Source organism: Colias croceus, chromosome 1, assembly GCF_905220415.1.
Source record: "Colias croceus chromosome 1, ilColCroc2.1".
Classification (NCBI taxonomy): domain Eukaryota; kingdom Metazoa; phylum Arthropoda; class Insecta; order Lepidoptera; family Pieridae; genus Colias; species Colias croceus.
In genome coordinates, this window is record NC_059537.1 from 1,336,445 (window position 1) to 1,355,583 (window position 19,139).

Consider the following 19,139-nt stretch of genomic DNA (forward strand, 5'->3'; position numbering starts at 1 on the left):
TTTTTGTTTTTGTTTAAACAAGAAACATTAATCATTCAACAGTCAAAACGTGTGCTTTAGCAACTTTAATTGCTTTCATAATCCTATTATCTATGTCTACCAACTAAAAAAATAGCGTGTGTGCCGAGCACACGTGTCAGAAGTGAAACTTCTTTGGAAATATTCAAAGATGCCAAAATCGACGATCCATGACGTGACGGTATTGCCATGACGCGACTTTGAAATTTTACTCTCAACGCGCCTAAAGAATTTTTACTTGAAAAATACATTCCGCTATTTTAAGAGTTGTCATTATACCTGACGACTAAACCCAAAGCAAAAATAACACTTGTATTATAATATACAGAGGGAATATCTAACATCTTAAGAAATCCGACATCAGACAGACTAATGTATCGTATTATGTAAGTATATTATTTCTTTTTGTTTGTAGCTCAATTCGAGACAGAATACGACCCCCACATCCTGTAGGTAACATCTCATTACAGCAATGACTGTTTGCAGAATATTTACAAACAGTGCCCGAAGGCCACGTTGATCAGTAATTTACATATTTACTCTCTTACAAAGGGCCATCAACACAAAATACATATTGGTCAGAAGCATTATCGTTCTTGTTGTCATGTTTACAATAAGCATTTACTTTCAAGACTTTACTAAGATAATGGAATTCTGGGAACCATTTTTAGACGTCTTTATTCTGCGTTGAAACGCAGAATAAAAACTAAGAGGACCCTTAGTATTTTATGTTTCCCGGTAACCAGGATTATTTGAACTTGAACTATAATCTTATCAATCTTTTGTATGTTATAATAAAGTAATTATTATATAAATTATAGGTATACCAATCGATCTTCATGTCACAAGTATAATGGAAGCTTAAATGGAAGTAATGGAAAATGACAAACAGTTTCGAATCAAAGAGATTTTCATAACTTTTACAAAAATCTATTCTCAAATGTATTTAAATTCTTATAATTAAAAAGGGCTATCTAACACCGAAAGAATTTTTCAAATCGGACCAGTAGTTCCTGAGATTAGTGCGTTCAAACAAACAAACAAACTCTTCAGCTTTATAATATTAATTTAGATCAGTATAGATATAAAGTGGCTTAGTAACAATGATGAAATCATCACGCGAGCTTGTATCAACTTATGACGATTCAAAACCGATGTCGTTGTGTATCAAGATGTTTATATTGTAATTTTATATCTATAGGCCTCGCATATCTCAATGTCTCTGAATATATAAACAATCCCTTATAAAGAAAAACTAATAAAGATCATGTTGCAAATTAGAAATAGAAGATAACTGCTTTTAATTCAAAGTTGCTAGATGACTCGGCAATAAGCATTCTACAATAAATTACAATAATCATGTGATTAATACACAATTCAAGTAATTTAAAACGTAAAAGTAATTTAAACAAGCCATCGCAATACTTATTTGAGAAATTTAAACACCCAAATCAAAAATTTAAGAGTCCAATTTTTAGTCTCTTTTCGCTTGTCCCCAAACGGTTAAAAATTAAAATTATTATATAACTGATATAAGTAAAAATAAAATACTCTACATAAAATAGGTATACCTATCTATAGAATCTACTACCTACCTACTAGTGTCTTCTGAAATAAAAGGCAATCAAATTCACACCAATAAATAATAAATCATAGGCAATTGTAGTACTTGCTTCTATTACTACAGATGTCACAATGGTCATCTCCAATTGTCGTCTTGATTAATGATTTATCTGAGTTTAATTAGAGATAATATTAGAAACAATTTTCAACCACAAGGAATATAGGCAAGAAGCAGTTCATAATATGTATGGGCCACTTTACACATAAGTTTCAGTTACTTAGCTTACACTGCCATTAAAAATCTAGGTAATATTCGTGGATATATTATACTTTTATGAATTGTATCATTCATAAAAATACTTATGATTATTATATGATCAATGCAGTTTAATCTTTGAATGAGTTTACACGAGATTACTGTACACAAGTACATAATACGCCATAAATATTAACATGTCTATGACTTAAATCACGATTATGACTCTACAAGTCATTCTTAACATGCAGTGTGCAGTGATAATATAATGCTTACACGTGAAATATATTTCTATAGATAAGTACTAAATCATTACTATAAAGTCCAAGGTATGCATGCCTGGATAAACTGCATAAATAATGTTATCATGCGAAAGAGGGATATCTATAATTTAGCAATTTGGAACATTAGGGTAGATCAAAGATACATGGTAGGTACATTACTTTGAATGTCTGTGCATCGGCCAAATATTGTCTATTCTTTATCATTTGAAATGCACGTTTTACATTAATCCCTTTCATACAACTAATTACTGACGCGCCAATAAAGTTCATATAAAATTTTATTAACCGACTTCAAAAAAAAGGAGGAGGTTATCAATTCGGCCGGTATATTTTTTTTTTTTTTTATGTATGTACACCGATTACTCCGAGGTTTCTGAACCGATTTACGTGATTCTTTTTTTGTTCGATGCGGGATGGTGTCGAATTGGTCCCATAAAAATTTTATTCGGCCCAGTAGTTTTTATTTTATGAGCATTTTTGTCTGTAGGTATTTGTAAATTTTGCAAGTGCAAGTTTGAAGTCGGTTGTTTTTAACGCAGTTATCACTTGTTATTCAATAGAATATTATGTACTGAATTGAAACCACTAACCTTAGAGCCAACATAGCATACCGCGAAATGATGATGTTAATTGAACGATAAATATTTGCATACCTATCCACATATGTTTGTGACGTATCCGTGACGTAGAACATTATACGAGAATGTATATTTAGCGTCGCGTCGCGTAATTATTGTAAACCAAATAGGTCAATGATATCAAACGTCATTTGCGCGTAAAATCGAATTATGATTGCTATTTTTATCCGCCAATTCCTCTTGCTGTTTGAGTTGGGGTTTATGGAAGGTCAGCTTGATCTTTTGCAAGAAATGTCTGGAAGGATTTCTCAAAATGTATGTTTCGTTTTAATTGCATTCCTTATCTAGAGTTTAAATGGAGAATTTACTTGTCAAATTCCTACTACTCATAACCAAATCGAATCTTATAAATATAGCAATAAGATAAAAGTAGTCTGTTTGTAACTTTTAACACTCCGATAACAATTATTATCAGAGAAACTAGAAATTTCACTGCTCTATCAATCATTGTGTGATTATACAATGATGTATGGAGACCATATTCCGCTATCAATACATATAAATTATGTTCGTACCCATAAAGTTAAAACGCTTGAAGTGATAATTTAGTTATATACTTGATTACAATGTAGAAAGTTCAACAAGTAAGAAAGCTGTGTAGAGAAAGGGTTCATTCCTCGAGCTAGGAGTCTATTGCACGCCTCATAAGCGAAGCGTTGAGGTGGGTACTACTGTCACTTCGCGCAAAACATCTGATTTTTCAAACTTAAAATGTCTTTATGTATCATACATTGCACTTGTAAGATAATACATACACACACATATTAAGAAAAAACACTATTTTTAACATACATGATATTTTTGATGTCATTTTTAGGGTTCCGTAGCCAAAATGGCAAAAACGGAACCCTTATAGTTTCGTCATGTCCGTCTGTCCGTCTGTCCGTCTGTCCGTCTGTCACAGCCGATTTACTCGGAAACTATAAGTACTACAGTGATGAAATTTGATGGGAATATGTGTTGTATGAACCGCTACAAAAATATGACACTAAATAGTAAAAAAAAGAATTGGGGGTGGGGCCCCCCATACATGTAACTGAGGGATGAAATTTTTTTTTTCGATGTACATACCCGTGTGGGGTATCAATGGAAAGGTCTTTTAAAATGATATAAAGTTTTCTAAAAAACATTTTTCTTAAAGTGAACGGTTTTTGAGATATCAGCTCTCAAAGTCGTAAAAAGTATGTCCCCCCCCCTCTATTTTTATAACTACGGGGTATAAAATTCTAAAAAAAATAGAGGTGATGCATGCTAATTAACTCTTTCAACGATTTTTGGTTTGATCAAAGTATCTCTTATAGTTTTTGAGATAGGTTGATTTAACTGTAATTTATTATATTTGCTGCTACGGAACCCTTTGTGCGCGAGCCCGACTCGCACTTGGCCGGTTTTTATTGTTATTTAAACTAGTTAAAAAACAGTTTAAAAAAGTTCTGTCTTGGACGTCCGTGTGTCTGTATGTGCGGAGGATTTTCTTGTTAACACGATAGCGACCGAAATACTTAACTAATCGAGTCTTTTTTTTTCTCTTACGCTTGAGTATGCTCAGGAATAGAACCCTTTCATTTTTCAGGGTCTGATTCGATGTGGTTTAATTGTTATTAAATAAACAAAAAAAAAATATCGACTGTTCTCCATAATTTTAGTATATCTATATATTATATTCTTTATTTTTTTTTATATATATATTTATAGTGTACTCAAAATTCACCATTATAAACTCGATTATTTATACTATAAGCCAAGGTTTAAAAAAATAAGTTGGTAGTCAGTCCCTTAAACCTGCGCAGTTTCACATCTAGGTGGGGCCACAAGAAAAATAGCTCAATTATTACGGTACCGCTTTCTTTACTTTTCCAACTGTTTTATTTTATTTCTTTTTTATATTTATAGTGTACTCTTTATGAATAATCAATTTTATTGTAAAGGATGAGATTATGAGGCGTGCACTTTTGGATTTTCCAAACTATTTAAAATTTTAACTAATGGATGTTGGCAATGTTTTTGACTTCGTAGATTTTGGATTAAAAACATGCAGGACAGATGTACTGAAAATTAATTTCCTTATTTATTTTTAAAAATAATATCCAGCCTAGTCACACACGTGTAGCGATTATTTTCATATTATACCTATACAATGTTGTTTTATAAGTTGTTGCCAAGGCGTATCATCTGTGTCAAATTGCTGATCAAATTCGATAAGATGCAATACAATTAGTGGACGAATATGGCCGGTCACGTTTGGAATTTGATCTAAATAATTTGACCATGTGTTTGATGATGAAAATTTTTAAAGAATTTGTCTATGTAAGGAAGAATTATGTTCATAGTTGGATTTAGAAGTTATAACAAGAAAGTAACTTGGGATATATTTTATATACATACCTATATCGTGAGAACTTTGAAAGTGTGAACTTCAATATTAAATCTATCTATTAGCAAAAATATGTCAATAATCGTGACCAATGTTGTTTGCGAACATTCTTGCCAATCCGCTTCGCACATATAAGTAAATCTATACTAATATTATAGAGCTGAAGAGTTTGTTTGTTTGTTTGAACGCGCTAATCTCGGGAACTACTGGTCCGATTTGAAAAATTCTTTCGGTGTTAGATAGCTCATTTATCGAGGAAGGCTACATCATCACACTACGACCAACAGGAGGAGAGCCAAGGGGGTGAAACCGCGCGTAGCAGCTAGTATAAAAAAAAGTAAATGTCATTGAGCTCTGGCCTACAGTAAATCCGATATTTACAAAGTATTAAGTACCAAGTAACCTTTGTGACGCGTTTATGCGATTTATGGACGTAAAAGTCTGTTGTTTTAAAATTTAAATACGGTCACGAGTTTTACATTAGCGCGTGCAATGTAAATAGTACTAAATGCAACTTTCACGGAAATCTTCCATACTGTAGGTACCTTTATCGATACTAAGTCTAGTCCTTTCTTTGCGTAATAATATTTCAAACTTTAAAACACATTAAAAATAACAATGAACGAAAAAATGCCTCAATATTAAATATTAATTCATTTAAGTACCATTATATATCTTAATTTTATATACCTATATTTGTGTCTACTTAATCCCTACTTAACAAATGTTAATTCTTTCACCAAAACTGTATTTATTGATAAATGGAGTCTCGAGAGCAATTTATACTCCTATTCTCCAAAGATCATCAAACTACCATTAATAGGATATTTTATACTTACCTACATTTCTATTAAATTTATATCGCAACGTTCAAATGAGGAAGAGGGAACGCTACTGCTACATAATAAATAGTATAAAATTTATAAAACTAATATCCCCTTTCCCCCACAGCATTGCCACCAAGACTTCGCAGCCGTTCCACGTGCTCCTCGCGATGCTAGTGGTCACTGCGTGGCTAACACGGCCCGGTACGAGCGGCAGCTTGCGCGGTTGGCGGGCGCTCTATGTTGGAGCGGTAGCCACGCATTTGGGAGCGCAGATATGGATGACTTTGGTCTCCGGTAAGTGTATACCTACTACATTGTCACAGCATTACAATTACAATCTATACTTATATTATAATGCTGAAGAGTTTGTTTATTTGAACGCGCCAATCTCAGGAATTCCTGGTCCGATTTGAAAAATTATTTCTGTGTCAGATAGCCCATTTATCGATGAAGGCGATAAGCTATATATCATTACGCTAAGACCAACAGGAACGGAACGGTGAAAACTCGAAGCGCAGCTAGTAATAGTTAAAATAATAATTGATCACATTGATACATTTATTTGAAAAAAACATGATAATTACAAATGAATATTAATTACAAATAATAGTTGATCAGTGATCACAATTGCCAAAAATATTAAGTATGTTTACACATAACACATACTTACAGATGAACATAAAACCTCCGTTCCAAAAATATCAACTAAAATAATTTTGCTAACATAACAAACAACAAAATAATGAAAATAGAATAATTAAAATGTTTAACCATGATAGACGTCAATAGGTGTACCTACTTAGTAAAAAATAATATTTAAAAAAATGTGAGTATTCTATCATTGACTTATGAAGTTAAAAAAAATATTATTATTCCAAGGAATAAAAAATAAGTTAAAACGCAGTTTTTCAAGGTCAACCAAAATAAAGGAGCCAAAGCAGTAACCGTGTGCGGTCGCTTCTCAGAACAGCATCGCAATTACTATGTATGTATATGCATTTGTGTTCGTAAAACGGGTTGCTATTGTAATTTGTACCGCAAAACAAATTACCTATATTACATATAAGTATGTATATTAAATGGACTTGTATTGTGTAATGACAGTTTCTATATCTAAGTAAACTGTTACAAATATAGAAAGAGCAAAACTGCAAACTTATTTCTTAGAAATGCGTAAAATAAATCTCGTGAATTCAAGTCCAGCTTCATAGGCCAAACCGCCAAAGTTACGTAAGTTTTGAGTAATTGCGTATGGTGAGGTAATTTCAATAATTCTTATAAATTCTGTAATTCATACGATCAAGACAAATTTAAAAAACAACTCTACATTACACATTTAAAATACGCTACAAATAAAGTGCCTCCATTGTTTTCGAAACATCAGTTTAAAAGTCCCTATTATCAGCACATTGCATACGAACTTTACATACCCACATTTAAAGATGTATAAATATTATATTTATAACCCGTATATCCAACGTCCTGTTACGGTATATTGGTCAAGTGGCGGAATAATATAACCATATCAAGAACATGAATTTCGATGTCCTGCAGTAAAAGTTGGTCACACTTTTAAGTATATTTTGACGAATATTCTTAAAAAATCTGATGGTTTAACTTTATATATTAATATTAATAAAGAAAAATCTGTGGAAATCCATCTAATCTAATTCTCGTAACCAGACCATTAAATCTTTAAAAAAAATACGCTCTGATCTGATCCAAACAGTTTGGTTTCTCAAAGGGGCGCAGATGCGCAGTCTCAGATGCTGGAGTTGCACTACTAACACATATATATAAGGCATGGGAAAACTCAAAAAATGCTTTGGGGATATTTTGTGACCTCTCCAAGGCATTTGACTGCGTTGAACATTGTACTTTATTGCGTAAACTTAATCACTATGGGATTAAAGGACAAGCTCAGAACCTCATAGCCTCATACCTTCATGATAGGATACAAACTGTAGTTGTTAATGGAGAACGTTCTAGCGGTGCGTCAATTAACATTGGTGTTCCACAAGGATCTATTTTAGGACCCTTCTTGTTCTTGGTATATATCAATGATCTACCTTATTATTTACAGGATAGGTGTGAAATAGTTCTGTTTGCAGATGATACCTCATTAATATTCAATGTGGATAGGCATGACCCAAATGTTGACGAAGTGAACAGTACTCTTTTACACATATCCGACTGGTTTACTGCTAATAATTTATTATTAAATGCCAAAAAAACAACTTGTGTTGAATTTTTACTACCTAACGTTAAAAAGTTGAGCAGAAATATTACCTTGAACGGGGAGGTATTACACCCTACAGAATCGACTGTATTTCTTGGGTTAACATTGGACGAGAAACTACAGTGGGGAGCCCATGTCAACACCGCTGCAGGTAAGCTCAGTTCAGCAGCATATGCAGTCCGAAAGGTAAGGCATCTCACCGATGAAGATACAGCTAGATTGGTTTATTTCAGCTACTTTCATAGTATTATGTCCTATGGAATTCTACTATGGGGCAGGGCAGCAGATATAGAAACTATATTTATCTTACAGAAAAGAGCCATTCGCTCTATATATAATTTACGTGCTCGGGACTCACTAAGAGATCTCTTTAAGAATACTGGTATACTTACTCTACCATCACAGTATATATTTAATAATATTTTGCATGTACACAAAAACGCCGACTTACACACAAGAGTAGGAGATAGACACTGTTATGGCACAATGAACAGAAATAGAATTGAAATGCCATTTTTCCGATTAGCTAAAGTTAAAAATTCATTTATGGGTCAAGGTATACGCTTTTACAATAGAATTCCTCATAATATTAGAGAGTTTAGTAGTTCTAAATTTAAAACTTATATAAAAAATGTGTGTACTACAGTATTCAGGAATATATGGACGATAAAAACCCATGGAGGGTTGTCGCGTAAAAACCACAGGACAGTTCTTTGTATATTATGATATAATATTATGTATTTAGATATAAGTTACATATTATGTAATATCGACATGATTTTAAAAGATCAACTATGGAGTTTCTTGCCGATTCTTCTCCATAGATCACTGCTTTCCGAATCGGTGGTAAATGTTAAAATAATTATGTAATGACGATTCGAAAGTGCTACTAAATAGTAGTCTAATTGAATAAATGAATGTTTGAGTTTGAGTTTGAGTTTGAGTTTGATACGCTAAAAATTCTTACAAAACAGAAGCTTAAAAATGCTACAGATTTAAAAATATCGTTGTAGAGCCATATTCATCATCAACATAAAATGTACACAATTTTATAAAGCAAATACTTTCTTGCACAATTAGTCATTTTGTTACATAATTAAATGTAATTAAGCATGTCTTAATTAATTCTTTGAAACTTCCATCAACGGGAAACTTTAAAGAAAACTTTACATATAAATGTACACATATAAATTTATGGTTGTAATTATGTCTGTTTGTAAATGTCAACCTCATTGTTTTCGATATTTATAATTATAAGTCATAATTATTGTAATATTGTTTTCTATAGTTAAGTACCTACTCTTTAAAAGAATTGTTTTTTTTTTTTACATCTTGTACTATTTCATTGAGTTACATTTTTTACGTTAAGGCCGTGTACGCGGTCCATGCGATGTTTGGCTCAAATATGTGATTTTTCAAACCAGATTGTCCATCAACCACTTATCTTACAAACATATGAATTACTAATAATTTTAGGAAATTTTATTGTCTATATAGTTAGTTAAGAGTTTTTTTCAATTAATACAGTATTTGTGAATACCATCAAGATAACTGAGCCGATGATTACTTGATTTCACTTTTAGTGTCAATTTCGAAGCTAAAAATATCTGAAATTGCTGACAGATCTAACACACATTTTTTTTAACTAACTGCAAAAATCCTTATTAAAATAGTTAGTTAAAAGATTTATTTATTTTGGACTCCTAACTTACGAAATTAAAATCAGAACAATGTGAATTTTTTTAGAAATTATAGTCGATAAAATGATTATTTTCACCAAGATATTTGACTTAGTTGAATATAATTTATACATATTGCAATAAAAGAACGTATTACTTATAAGATAAAATTTAAAAAATCAACTAAGGTACCTCTATTATTTTTCTACAATTTTTTTTAAAGTACTATAAAACACTGCGCGCGACCCGATTAAAATCAGTCGGCAGCGAGCCTTTCCAGAGAGAGGACATGTTGCTCGGCGCTCTCCTGTGGACCTATGCTGTTCATAGTAAAAGGATAGCGCAAGCCGCGATCTATCGTAATAGATCGCGGAGATTTTGACTTGCGTTAAATTGAATAAGCGCTCTTAATTACGAAATACTTGAACAGAATTGAAACGTGCATCGAGTTTTTAAAATTCTCGCACGTTTATAAATACGAAAGTGTTCAAAATAACTGTAAAGAAATAAATATAATGCCTAAGTAGAACGAATACAAAGTCTTTAAAAAGTTATCTACTATGGTAGATTGTACATTATATCGTACAACAGCTAATTTCAAACGTTGACAAAAAAAAGTAATTTCAGTTTTATGCTCTCTTATTAAGTGTGAAGGGATCCCTACAATCTTACACCTGTAACGTGAAGTGAGCTTAATAGTTCTATTAAAGTTATAACCAGTTGTACTATAGAGCAATTAACACTAATTATATCCTACAATTACCGTTCAACATAAAACCATCTTGATATAATAACTTCATTCGACTTTATGCCATTTAATATCTTTTTATGTTCATCTGAGGTTATCATGGTTTATTATACCCTGTTTTATGAAATACATAATACCTAATTCCACAGTTCATAAAACCAGTGTCATATTCGTTATTTATATACCAACGAAGAAATCATAGGTTAAAAAGTAAAATACTATTTTATTTTTGAATGGAGGTAGAAATAATTGTGATTAGCAAGCTGAATGCGATTAGTGATGATGTAATTCGACATTATAACATCTATTTTCTATTGACAATCATTTGGGACACAAATATGCATTTGACTTAAAATGACGTTGCATGTGCGTGTTAATGCACCCGTCACTCAATTATTTCGACGTAGACGCACTCACAGCCCCAAGCAATTAGAATCTTGTCGAATAACATCAAAGGATAGTTCTGAAGTAGACATTTTGAGCCTAGACATGTGTATTACAACTAAGGTGCATAGAAATGTTTTGCAAACTTCAAACAAATGAAATGGGTGGTAGCCAAGGTGGTAGCATAATGACGTAGATTATGTACCTTGTGATAGCAAAATGTCAATGCAAATAAAATCTATAGTATACTAATATTATAAAGCTGATGAGTTTGTTTGTTTGAACGCGCTAATCTCGGGAACTACTGGTCCGATTTGAAAAATTATTTCGCTGTTAGATAGCCCATTTATCGAGGAAGGTTATAGGCTATACCTATTTCATTACGCTACGACCAACAGGAGTGGAGCCACGGGGGTGAAAACGCGCGGAGCAGCTAGTTCTAAATAATTATTACATTACATTAGAACAGGTGATGTTGTCAAAACCAATAACTATTAATATCATAAATTAATATTATATTAGATTATTAAATCTGTGGTCAAACGTTATTCATGAAACAGTTATAAATCATTCTCTTCCAAACATCTCAGTCTCACCTCTATTATAATTTACTATCTTTAAACAGGATTTGAATGACTAACAATATCCTGTACTAGCCAATTGATCTAACATTAAACTGTTTTCCTTCTATTGTTTTGTCCTTCATAAATTTCGTAGTGTACGACTGTGACATTGAATTTGCAAACAATACATTCGACTTTCTACTCAATGGATTTTTACATCCGGATTATGTGACGTATATATAAAACGATAACATTTAATATACAAATTAGTAAACCATTTCGATTAAATATTACTTCAAGTAATCGGACAATTTTATGCAAAATGCTGAAACGATAATGGATATAAAATATAAATATAATATATCTATTCGCAGTAATTAAAAATTGTATACCCTAAGTAAAAAGTCCTCTGATGTGCATTAGATCTTATATCATAAATAAACATAATCCGATAATTGACACACAGTAAAAACAAATCTATACAATTATAACAATACACTTGTAACAAACAAAACGATTTTCTCACAACATAAAAGCCAAAGATAAAAGCATATTGGTATTTAACGCCGCCTTAGTAAATAATAAATATATGCACATTTTATGACGGTGCTAATAGTGATCAGTATTATTAGATAAACATATTTATTCACAAACAGGAAATAGGAAGAAGGAAGTATTAAAACATTTAACATAATGACAATAATATTTATTGTAATACGTTTAAAGACTTTTTCCGACGTTTTAAGTGTTTTTATGTACCTATTTTTTCGCAAAAAACAATTTTTCTATAATCATCTACGCATTTTAACACCTTCGTCTGTATTTATCAGTGATTCGAGATAAAATCCTTCTTACGCAAAAGCGTAAACACTTGAGACTATTGACGTGGAAAGTTTTTAAATATTGGTTCCGAATATTATTTATCATTTAAGATACATAATTTATATTGTAACTATGTAAACCTTTCTTGTTCTGTAATAAAAATTGTATTTATAAATGGTATAAAAATCACAAACGTGTACAAATGTTTGATCATAAATCTAATCGTAGGCTCGTAATATATAATGTTATAGCTTTATCTGTCAATAAATATTGTTGTTTTATACAGTTACACAAGATATTTACAAACGAATATGTACCTTACACTTTATTTTAATACAAAGTACCTACTTACAAACCAAAATTCCCGCCAAAATTGAAGCTGAAAACAAACTGTCAAAACTATAACCATTTCTCTCTTACAGGTATCGTGCTCTACTTCTCGCTCCCTCGCCACGAGTTCGGGCGCGTGCAGACCGTCTTGTTCCCGGTGTACTACGCCTTCAACGCTGGCGTGAGTTTGCTGGCCGTGCTTGCGTACTTCAGAACGCAATGCCTCACTCACTTTGTTAATACGTCCTGGGTACAGGTGAGAATTATTTTCCTTTTTAATCTGTGTTTATTGCGCTGAAGGAATGACCTAGAGTGACCTAAAAACTACAGTAAATTAAAATATTGTACATAAGGTTCCTTCATAGAAAATAGATCAAAATATATAAAAAAACGACGTGTGGCACTCGGGGACTGCCGCGGTAAAGCTATTGCATGCTATGCCTTCAAGCCACACCTCCGCCCGTCGGAGTGGGGAGCGTGAGGTTTTTTCGTTACGGAATTTCTCGATTCGGTCCCCGCGCTCAAGGCCCGCGATAGAAGCTATGCAATCAATAGCTTAAAAATATGCATCAGAGGTATATAGATACATATTTGCATAATATCACGTCAACCCGTTGCTGTTGCAACATGAAGGAAGGACAAACCGACAATCAAGCTTTCTCTTGTATTAGTACGCCTTATGAAAATATGAATTCATACAATTACCACTAGATAATTGTAACATATTCTGCCCATAGTAATTAATTTTCTAAAATAAATACGAAACATGTAACTTTATCAAAAAGTCCGGTTCAGTTAATCAAAACCAACATAAATATTATCCATTGAATTAAGAAATCATACACCACATTTCAACCACGCTTAGCAAAATTATACGCCATTCAAAAGCTCATTAATCATGTTTACACTTCCCTTTTTTGCTGACGCAGTATTAATAGTCACTCGGCGCCAGCAACCTTTTATTGCAATAAATACTTGGATTAAACAAGTCGGTTTTTCTTTGAAATATCCGGCAACTTTCAAAAGCGTGACGTAGATATAAGCTTCCGATTTTCCTGTAAGCGCCGATTGTGGAGTCTCTCTCAGAAATTAAACTTTCAAAAGAGCCATAGTTTGAGCCAATATATGCGTTATTGTACAATATTTCGTATGGGTAATCGTAAAATGTAATAAAATGCCGTTAATAATATATTATCTAATAAACAGTTAATTGAAGTACATAATATGGTTATATAGATAAAGTAGGAACCTAATCCCTTTGAAATGTATGTGCAAATAAATTGAGCTGACGTTTACGACGTCTTATTTACAAAATGAGTAATTTAAGTTTTGCAATAAAGTTTACAAAAGCTAATAATAGTTCATTCGCAATACGAAGGTTAGTTATTAGGATTTATTTGCAATTCTTTATAATTTGATTAACGATACATTACAATGATACTCGCGTTGTAATATATTCGATAGTTTAGAGCTTAAAATAGGTACTTTGTAATTCTTTATGTTGGCCAAGGCTGTGTTATTCAGTGAATTATTTTATTTTTACACTTGATTTTAGGTGCATCCACACAGTCTCAAGGCTAAAGAATGTTAAAGCGCACTAAATTTGACATTCGTACGAAAAATAGAGTATTTTTAATAAAATTTTTAGGAAGTGATTCTAATAGTTATTGAACGATAATTGAGCATAAAATTTTAAGGATTCTAATTTTTCTGGCTTTAATAGCCCTTGCGCACCAGTACGAGAGAAAAAAAGTTACCTAAGTAAGATAAGTGTCAATTATTGCTATTAGTTAGGTAATGTAGTATTTATTTGTGTAGACACACCGTTATTTTTATTTTGCAAACGCGTCTTATTTATTTCACCAACTGCAAACGGTGCATTTTTTAACAATTACATAATTAAAGCTTTGACGTCACTTTTCGATGATGTGAAGTGCAACAATATTAAATTACACCACGACGATTGAATAGTTATCGAGGCAGAGAAGTGAAAAAAATATAAAGTAACAATTTTATAGAGATCATTCCGTTATCTAAATAATAATAAATTATATCGTAAGACTTAAAACATTAGGATGGCCGTCTAAAATTTGAATAAAAAAAAAAAGACGGGTTGCACTCCGGGAGTGCCGGCAGAAGTGAAAACTTGATTATTAACGTTCTATGTTTGATATTTTGGAATGGTATCCGTCTTACGCATGGAATATAAGGGCTAAAAAAAATCCGTCTTACGCTTTTTCGATCAGGCCACGTGTCCTGACGCGAGTTTAAGATTTTATACCCAACGCCGCTAAAGAAGTTTTCACTTCAAAAATAATGATTGAAAAAAATAATGATATCATTATGTTTTTAGTAATTTACGCACTAAGTACTACTTTTTCAATATGAAGTACACATTACTATCCCGTTTCGCGTATAAACTCAAACTCAAACTCAAACATTTATTTATTCAATAAGACTTCTTTTAGAAGCACTTTTGAAACGTCATTGCATATTTTAACATTTACCACCGATTCGGAAAGCAGTATCTACGGAGAAGAATCGGCAAGAAACTCCATAGTTGCTCTTTTTAATCATGTCAGTTTTACAATTTAATTTTACAAAATACATTATATGTGTTATATGTACATTATAATCATAATATGCCAAAGAACTGTCCTGTGGTTTTTACGCGACAACCCTCCATGGGTTTTTATCGTCCATATATTCCTTAATACTGTAATAGGCTCTCTGAATTAGTACATTTTTTATATAAGTTTTAAATTTAGAACTACTGAACTCTTTAATATTATGAGGAATTCTGTTGTATTCCAAATAGAATCGTATTCTTTTTTCATTATTAATAAACTAAGTATGTCTCTTTTGTTACAGCTAGCGCTACTGCTAGTAGTATTCAGTATCGAAGCGTATGTCCGGTTCCGGCTAGTCGCGCCGATGCTGCGCGCCAAACATGTCAAAACTCAGATGGAGGAGGCAGCAGGCGGTGGGCAAGAGGTAATTAGTGTTTTATTTAAGGCTTATGATTTTTAAACTAAAAAATTGGTTGCCTGTAAAGTCGGTATACGGGCGAAAGTTTTACGTGACAACGACTTTTTATGTCTGTCTCTCTCGCTCTTAGGCGGGCTAACCATGCCCGCGTGCCTCATTCGGTGACTCATCGTAACGTTACCGAGCGTTACACTTTTTCATAAGTGACTCCCAGCCGCAACCTAATTTAAGACGTTGTCACGTCAAAATATTTTGAATAAATTAAAAAGTACATAACCTGAAATCAATAATTATTATCAACAAGCTGTGCCCTGCGGTATTACCCGCAGTGCTCCACTCCTGTTGATGATATAAAGCCTATAACCTTCCTCGATGAATGGGCTATCTAACACCGAAAGAATTTTTCAAATCGGACCACAAACAAACAATCTCTTCAGCTTTATAATATCAGTATAGATTTCATTTTTAATAGGTACCTAATTACAGTTTTCTGCGTTAATAAAAAATAATCCATCAAAAGTTTTTAGCTCATCTATTTTTTATTTATTTTCTATTTTTATTCAATATTGTTATTTTTTTTTCTAGATCGGCCGCCTTTTACTGGGCGAGTTGGCTCACTGTCCCCGCTACCTTCGCGTCTTGAAGACCTTCAGGACGTACCACTCCTCCATCGCCATGGGCACCATGATCACTCTCGGCTGCTCCTTCTACTCGACCATGATCCTAGTTGACTCTATGTGCCAGTGAACATACGCTAAATAACATTTGAACATCCTTCTAAAAGTATTAAGCAACTATGTATAATCTGTTGCAATTATGTTTAATCTGTATTCAGTTAGCATTGTCTATTAACTCCACTTTAATAGTATTTCTTAATAATCTGTAAAATTGTGTTTTCTGATTTCTATGTAAGAACTATTTCTGCAACTTAGACTTTCTCAAAACTATCGAATAATTATAACTTTATTAAATATTTCCGCGTTTTTCTTTTCTTTATTCCAATCTTAAAAATATTTTAAGACTAGTAGGAATACGAAATTGATTTGAGAACGTTTAAGTGTGCGTTTTATTAATGCAATGTACTTTAGTTCCAGTCAGGCTGTGAAGTCTGTTTATTGATAGTATGATTATGATTATTAGTTAGTAGAAATTATTAAATTGACTTGAAAATTGTATACGAAGCGCTGGTCGCTAATATATCTAAGAATTATTATAAAAATTTAAAATTTATACAAATATCATAGGAATTGAGATATAACGTACCTCCATATAATTACGTTGTTTTATTCAAATATCTCAAAACCGAATGAAGGTAAATTTTATTAAATTTATAAATTATAGATTATTTTTAGTTTTACGGCACTTGTATTCTTGCCATTTAGAAAATTCTAGTAACGTTTAATTTATGGCCGCAGCCAATATAAGCTGCTTGATTAAAAGCCATGTCCAAACTTACACTGCCAAGAAATATAATTAACTATGAATAAAAATTATATTATTGAAAAATCGAATTTCTTACATTTTATTTACGTTATTGTAGAATTACATGAAAAAGGCAACACACACACACTTTGAATGTCAACAGTTTTATTATTAAAATTGCACCTTCTTTAGATTACAATTTGTCAGCTTAAAATATTTATCTATACCAAAAAGCGACTGCGTTTCTGTGATATGACGATAAACAATAAATTGGACAATAGGAACTAATATTCATAGTACTACTATATAGTTTAAAAATGGCAACAGGAATGTTATAGTAATTAATAATGCTTGTTATTTATAACACTAACAGATATTGCAGTGTGTGGTAGAGAATTTGTTCAACATCTAGTCAGGAATAATCGTGTGTGATCGTAAAATTGCAGTATTACTATTGCTTTTAATGAAATCTGATACACGTTCTGTGCAATGTTCGAATAAGTTTATAGTCTATGGCAAAATGGCGGGATTTTGGAGGTACCTGAATAAATATCACAAAATTGCATTATGATAAATTTTTCAATCAAATAGTTTTTCTATGTTGTGTTAACTACATCATTATATTTTTTTTGTCGTAAGTTTAAACAATTATTATCTGCTCATAATTTCGTTCCCACTGCAGGGAAACGGGCCTTCTATGAGTGTGAAATCAATAATTTATTATTTTTACTTGTTCTGCCATTTGTCATACAATATTTTGCAAAACACACGATCAAGCAGCTTACGCCATAGCTGAGTTCGGTATGAATATAACTTTCTATATAAAATAGATTTAGAATTATAAGTGTGTGTAACTTGTGTATTAAATTAATCTATAAATAGATTTAACGATGATCTGAATGTTTAGGTAAGGTTTTTGTTATTTATTCGAGAGAATGATGGAAGTAAAATAAATAATGGAGATATATACTTTAAAAGGCGTTGTTTATTTCGCAGTCAATATCAAATTGCCTGTCAGTTGCCCTTAAGTTACGTGATTGTGTATTGCTGTATCAATATCCCGTGAAAAAGAAGGTCAACATAAATTAATACTGATCGTTATATGCACGGGTGATTAATCCGCAATACTTAACAATATCTAGGTACTTTGGTTTGGGAATTAAACATGAAAAGCTTCCTAGAAGCTTACTAACAAATATAATGCTCTCAAAAATCTAGAAATAAAATCCCAAAGAAGCTAGGTTTAGGTACGTATACTTTGGCTATCATAAACTTAAACAAACTAGCGCGGTTTGGTCTGTGAGTGATGGTATAGTATTAATCTTCTTCGAAAAATGAACTGTCTATTGGTAACAGTGAATTTTTCGAATCGAAACGATTATTCGAATTATTTAAAGTAAAAATCTATATTTCTATAGCTGTTGTCTTTCAACTGCATACATTTTTCACCACGTAACAAGCCACCAAAAGAGTTGGCAGTGAAATAACTCGAGTACATACATATATATTATTTAAAGCGAAATTTATAAAATGCCGTTCATCGACACCCATATTTGGAAGTGCAGTGAAGCAATGGCTTCTGAGCGGTCGTCAATTAATTACGCACGACGTTTAAACAATATTAAAACGCATGAATGCACTTATGCACATGTGAGATGCTTCTTACTCGTTTAACGAGTTTATTGAATTACCATCAAAATTCAGTAATACTTTAATGAAGTGAACATAAAACTACGTAATTGCATTAAAGGCCTAAAACCCCCGAAATATACAAGAATGCAAGTGAATATGCAGATTATGTAGATTGTAGAAAATTGCAGATATAATACTAAATGGTTAAAATATATGCACATCGGATAATAGAACTTTTATTAAATAATACAAGTTTCAGATACTTACAAATATAAACGGAAATTAATACATGTGAAGTTCAAAGTATATGAGTGTTTGGATAAAACCACAGACTAATAATAATATAACTACGTATACAAATAAAACTATTTA

General features: G+C 32.0%; 1 protein-coding gene across 1 annotated transcript in view; it reads left to right on the forward strand.

The window, feature by feature from the left end:
• LOC123695764 (transmembrane protein 205) overlaps positions 1-18,104 on the forward strand; it is a 32,297-nt gene extending 14,193 nt beyond the window's left edge. The window contains exons 2-5 of the mRNA XM_045641687.1: positions 6,085-6,254; positions 12,818-12,981; positions 15,597-15,719; positions 16,299-18,104. Coding sequence (XP_045497643.1) covers positions 6,085-6,254; positions 12,818-12,981; positions 15,597-15,719; positions 16,299-16,460 — 619 coding nt within the window. The 3' untranslated portion in view covers positions 16,461-18,104. The remainder of the gene's footprint in view (positions 1-6,084; positions 6,255-12,817; positions 12,982-15,596; positions 15,720-16,298) is intronic.
• Positions 18,105-19,139: the final 1,035 nt, after the last annotated feature.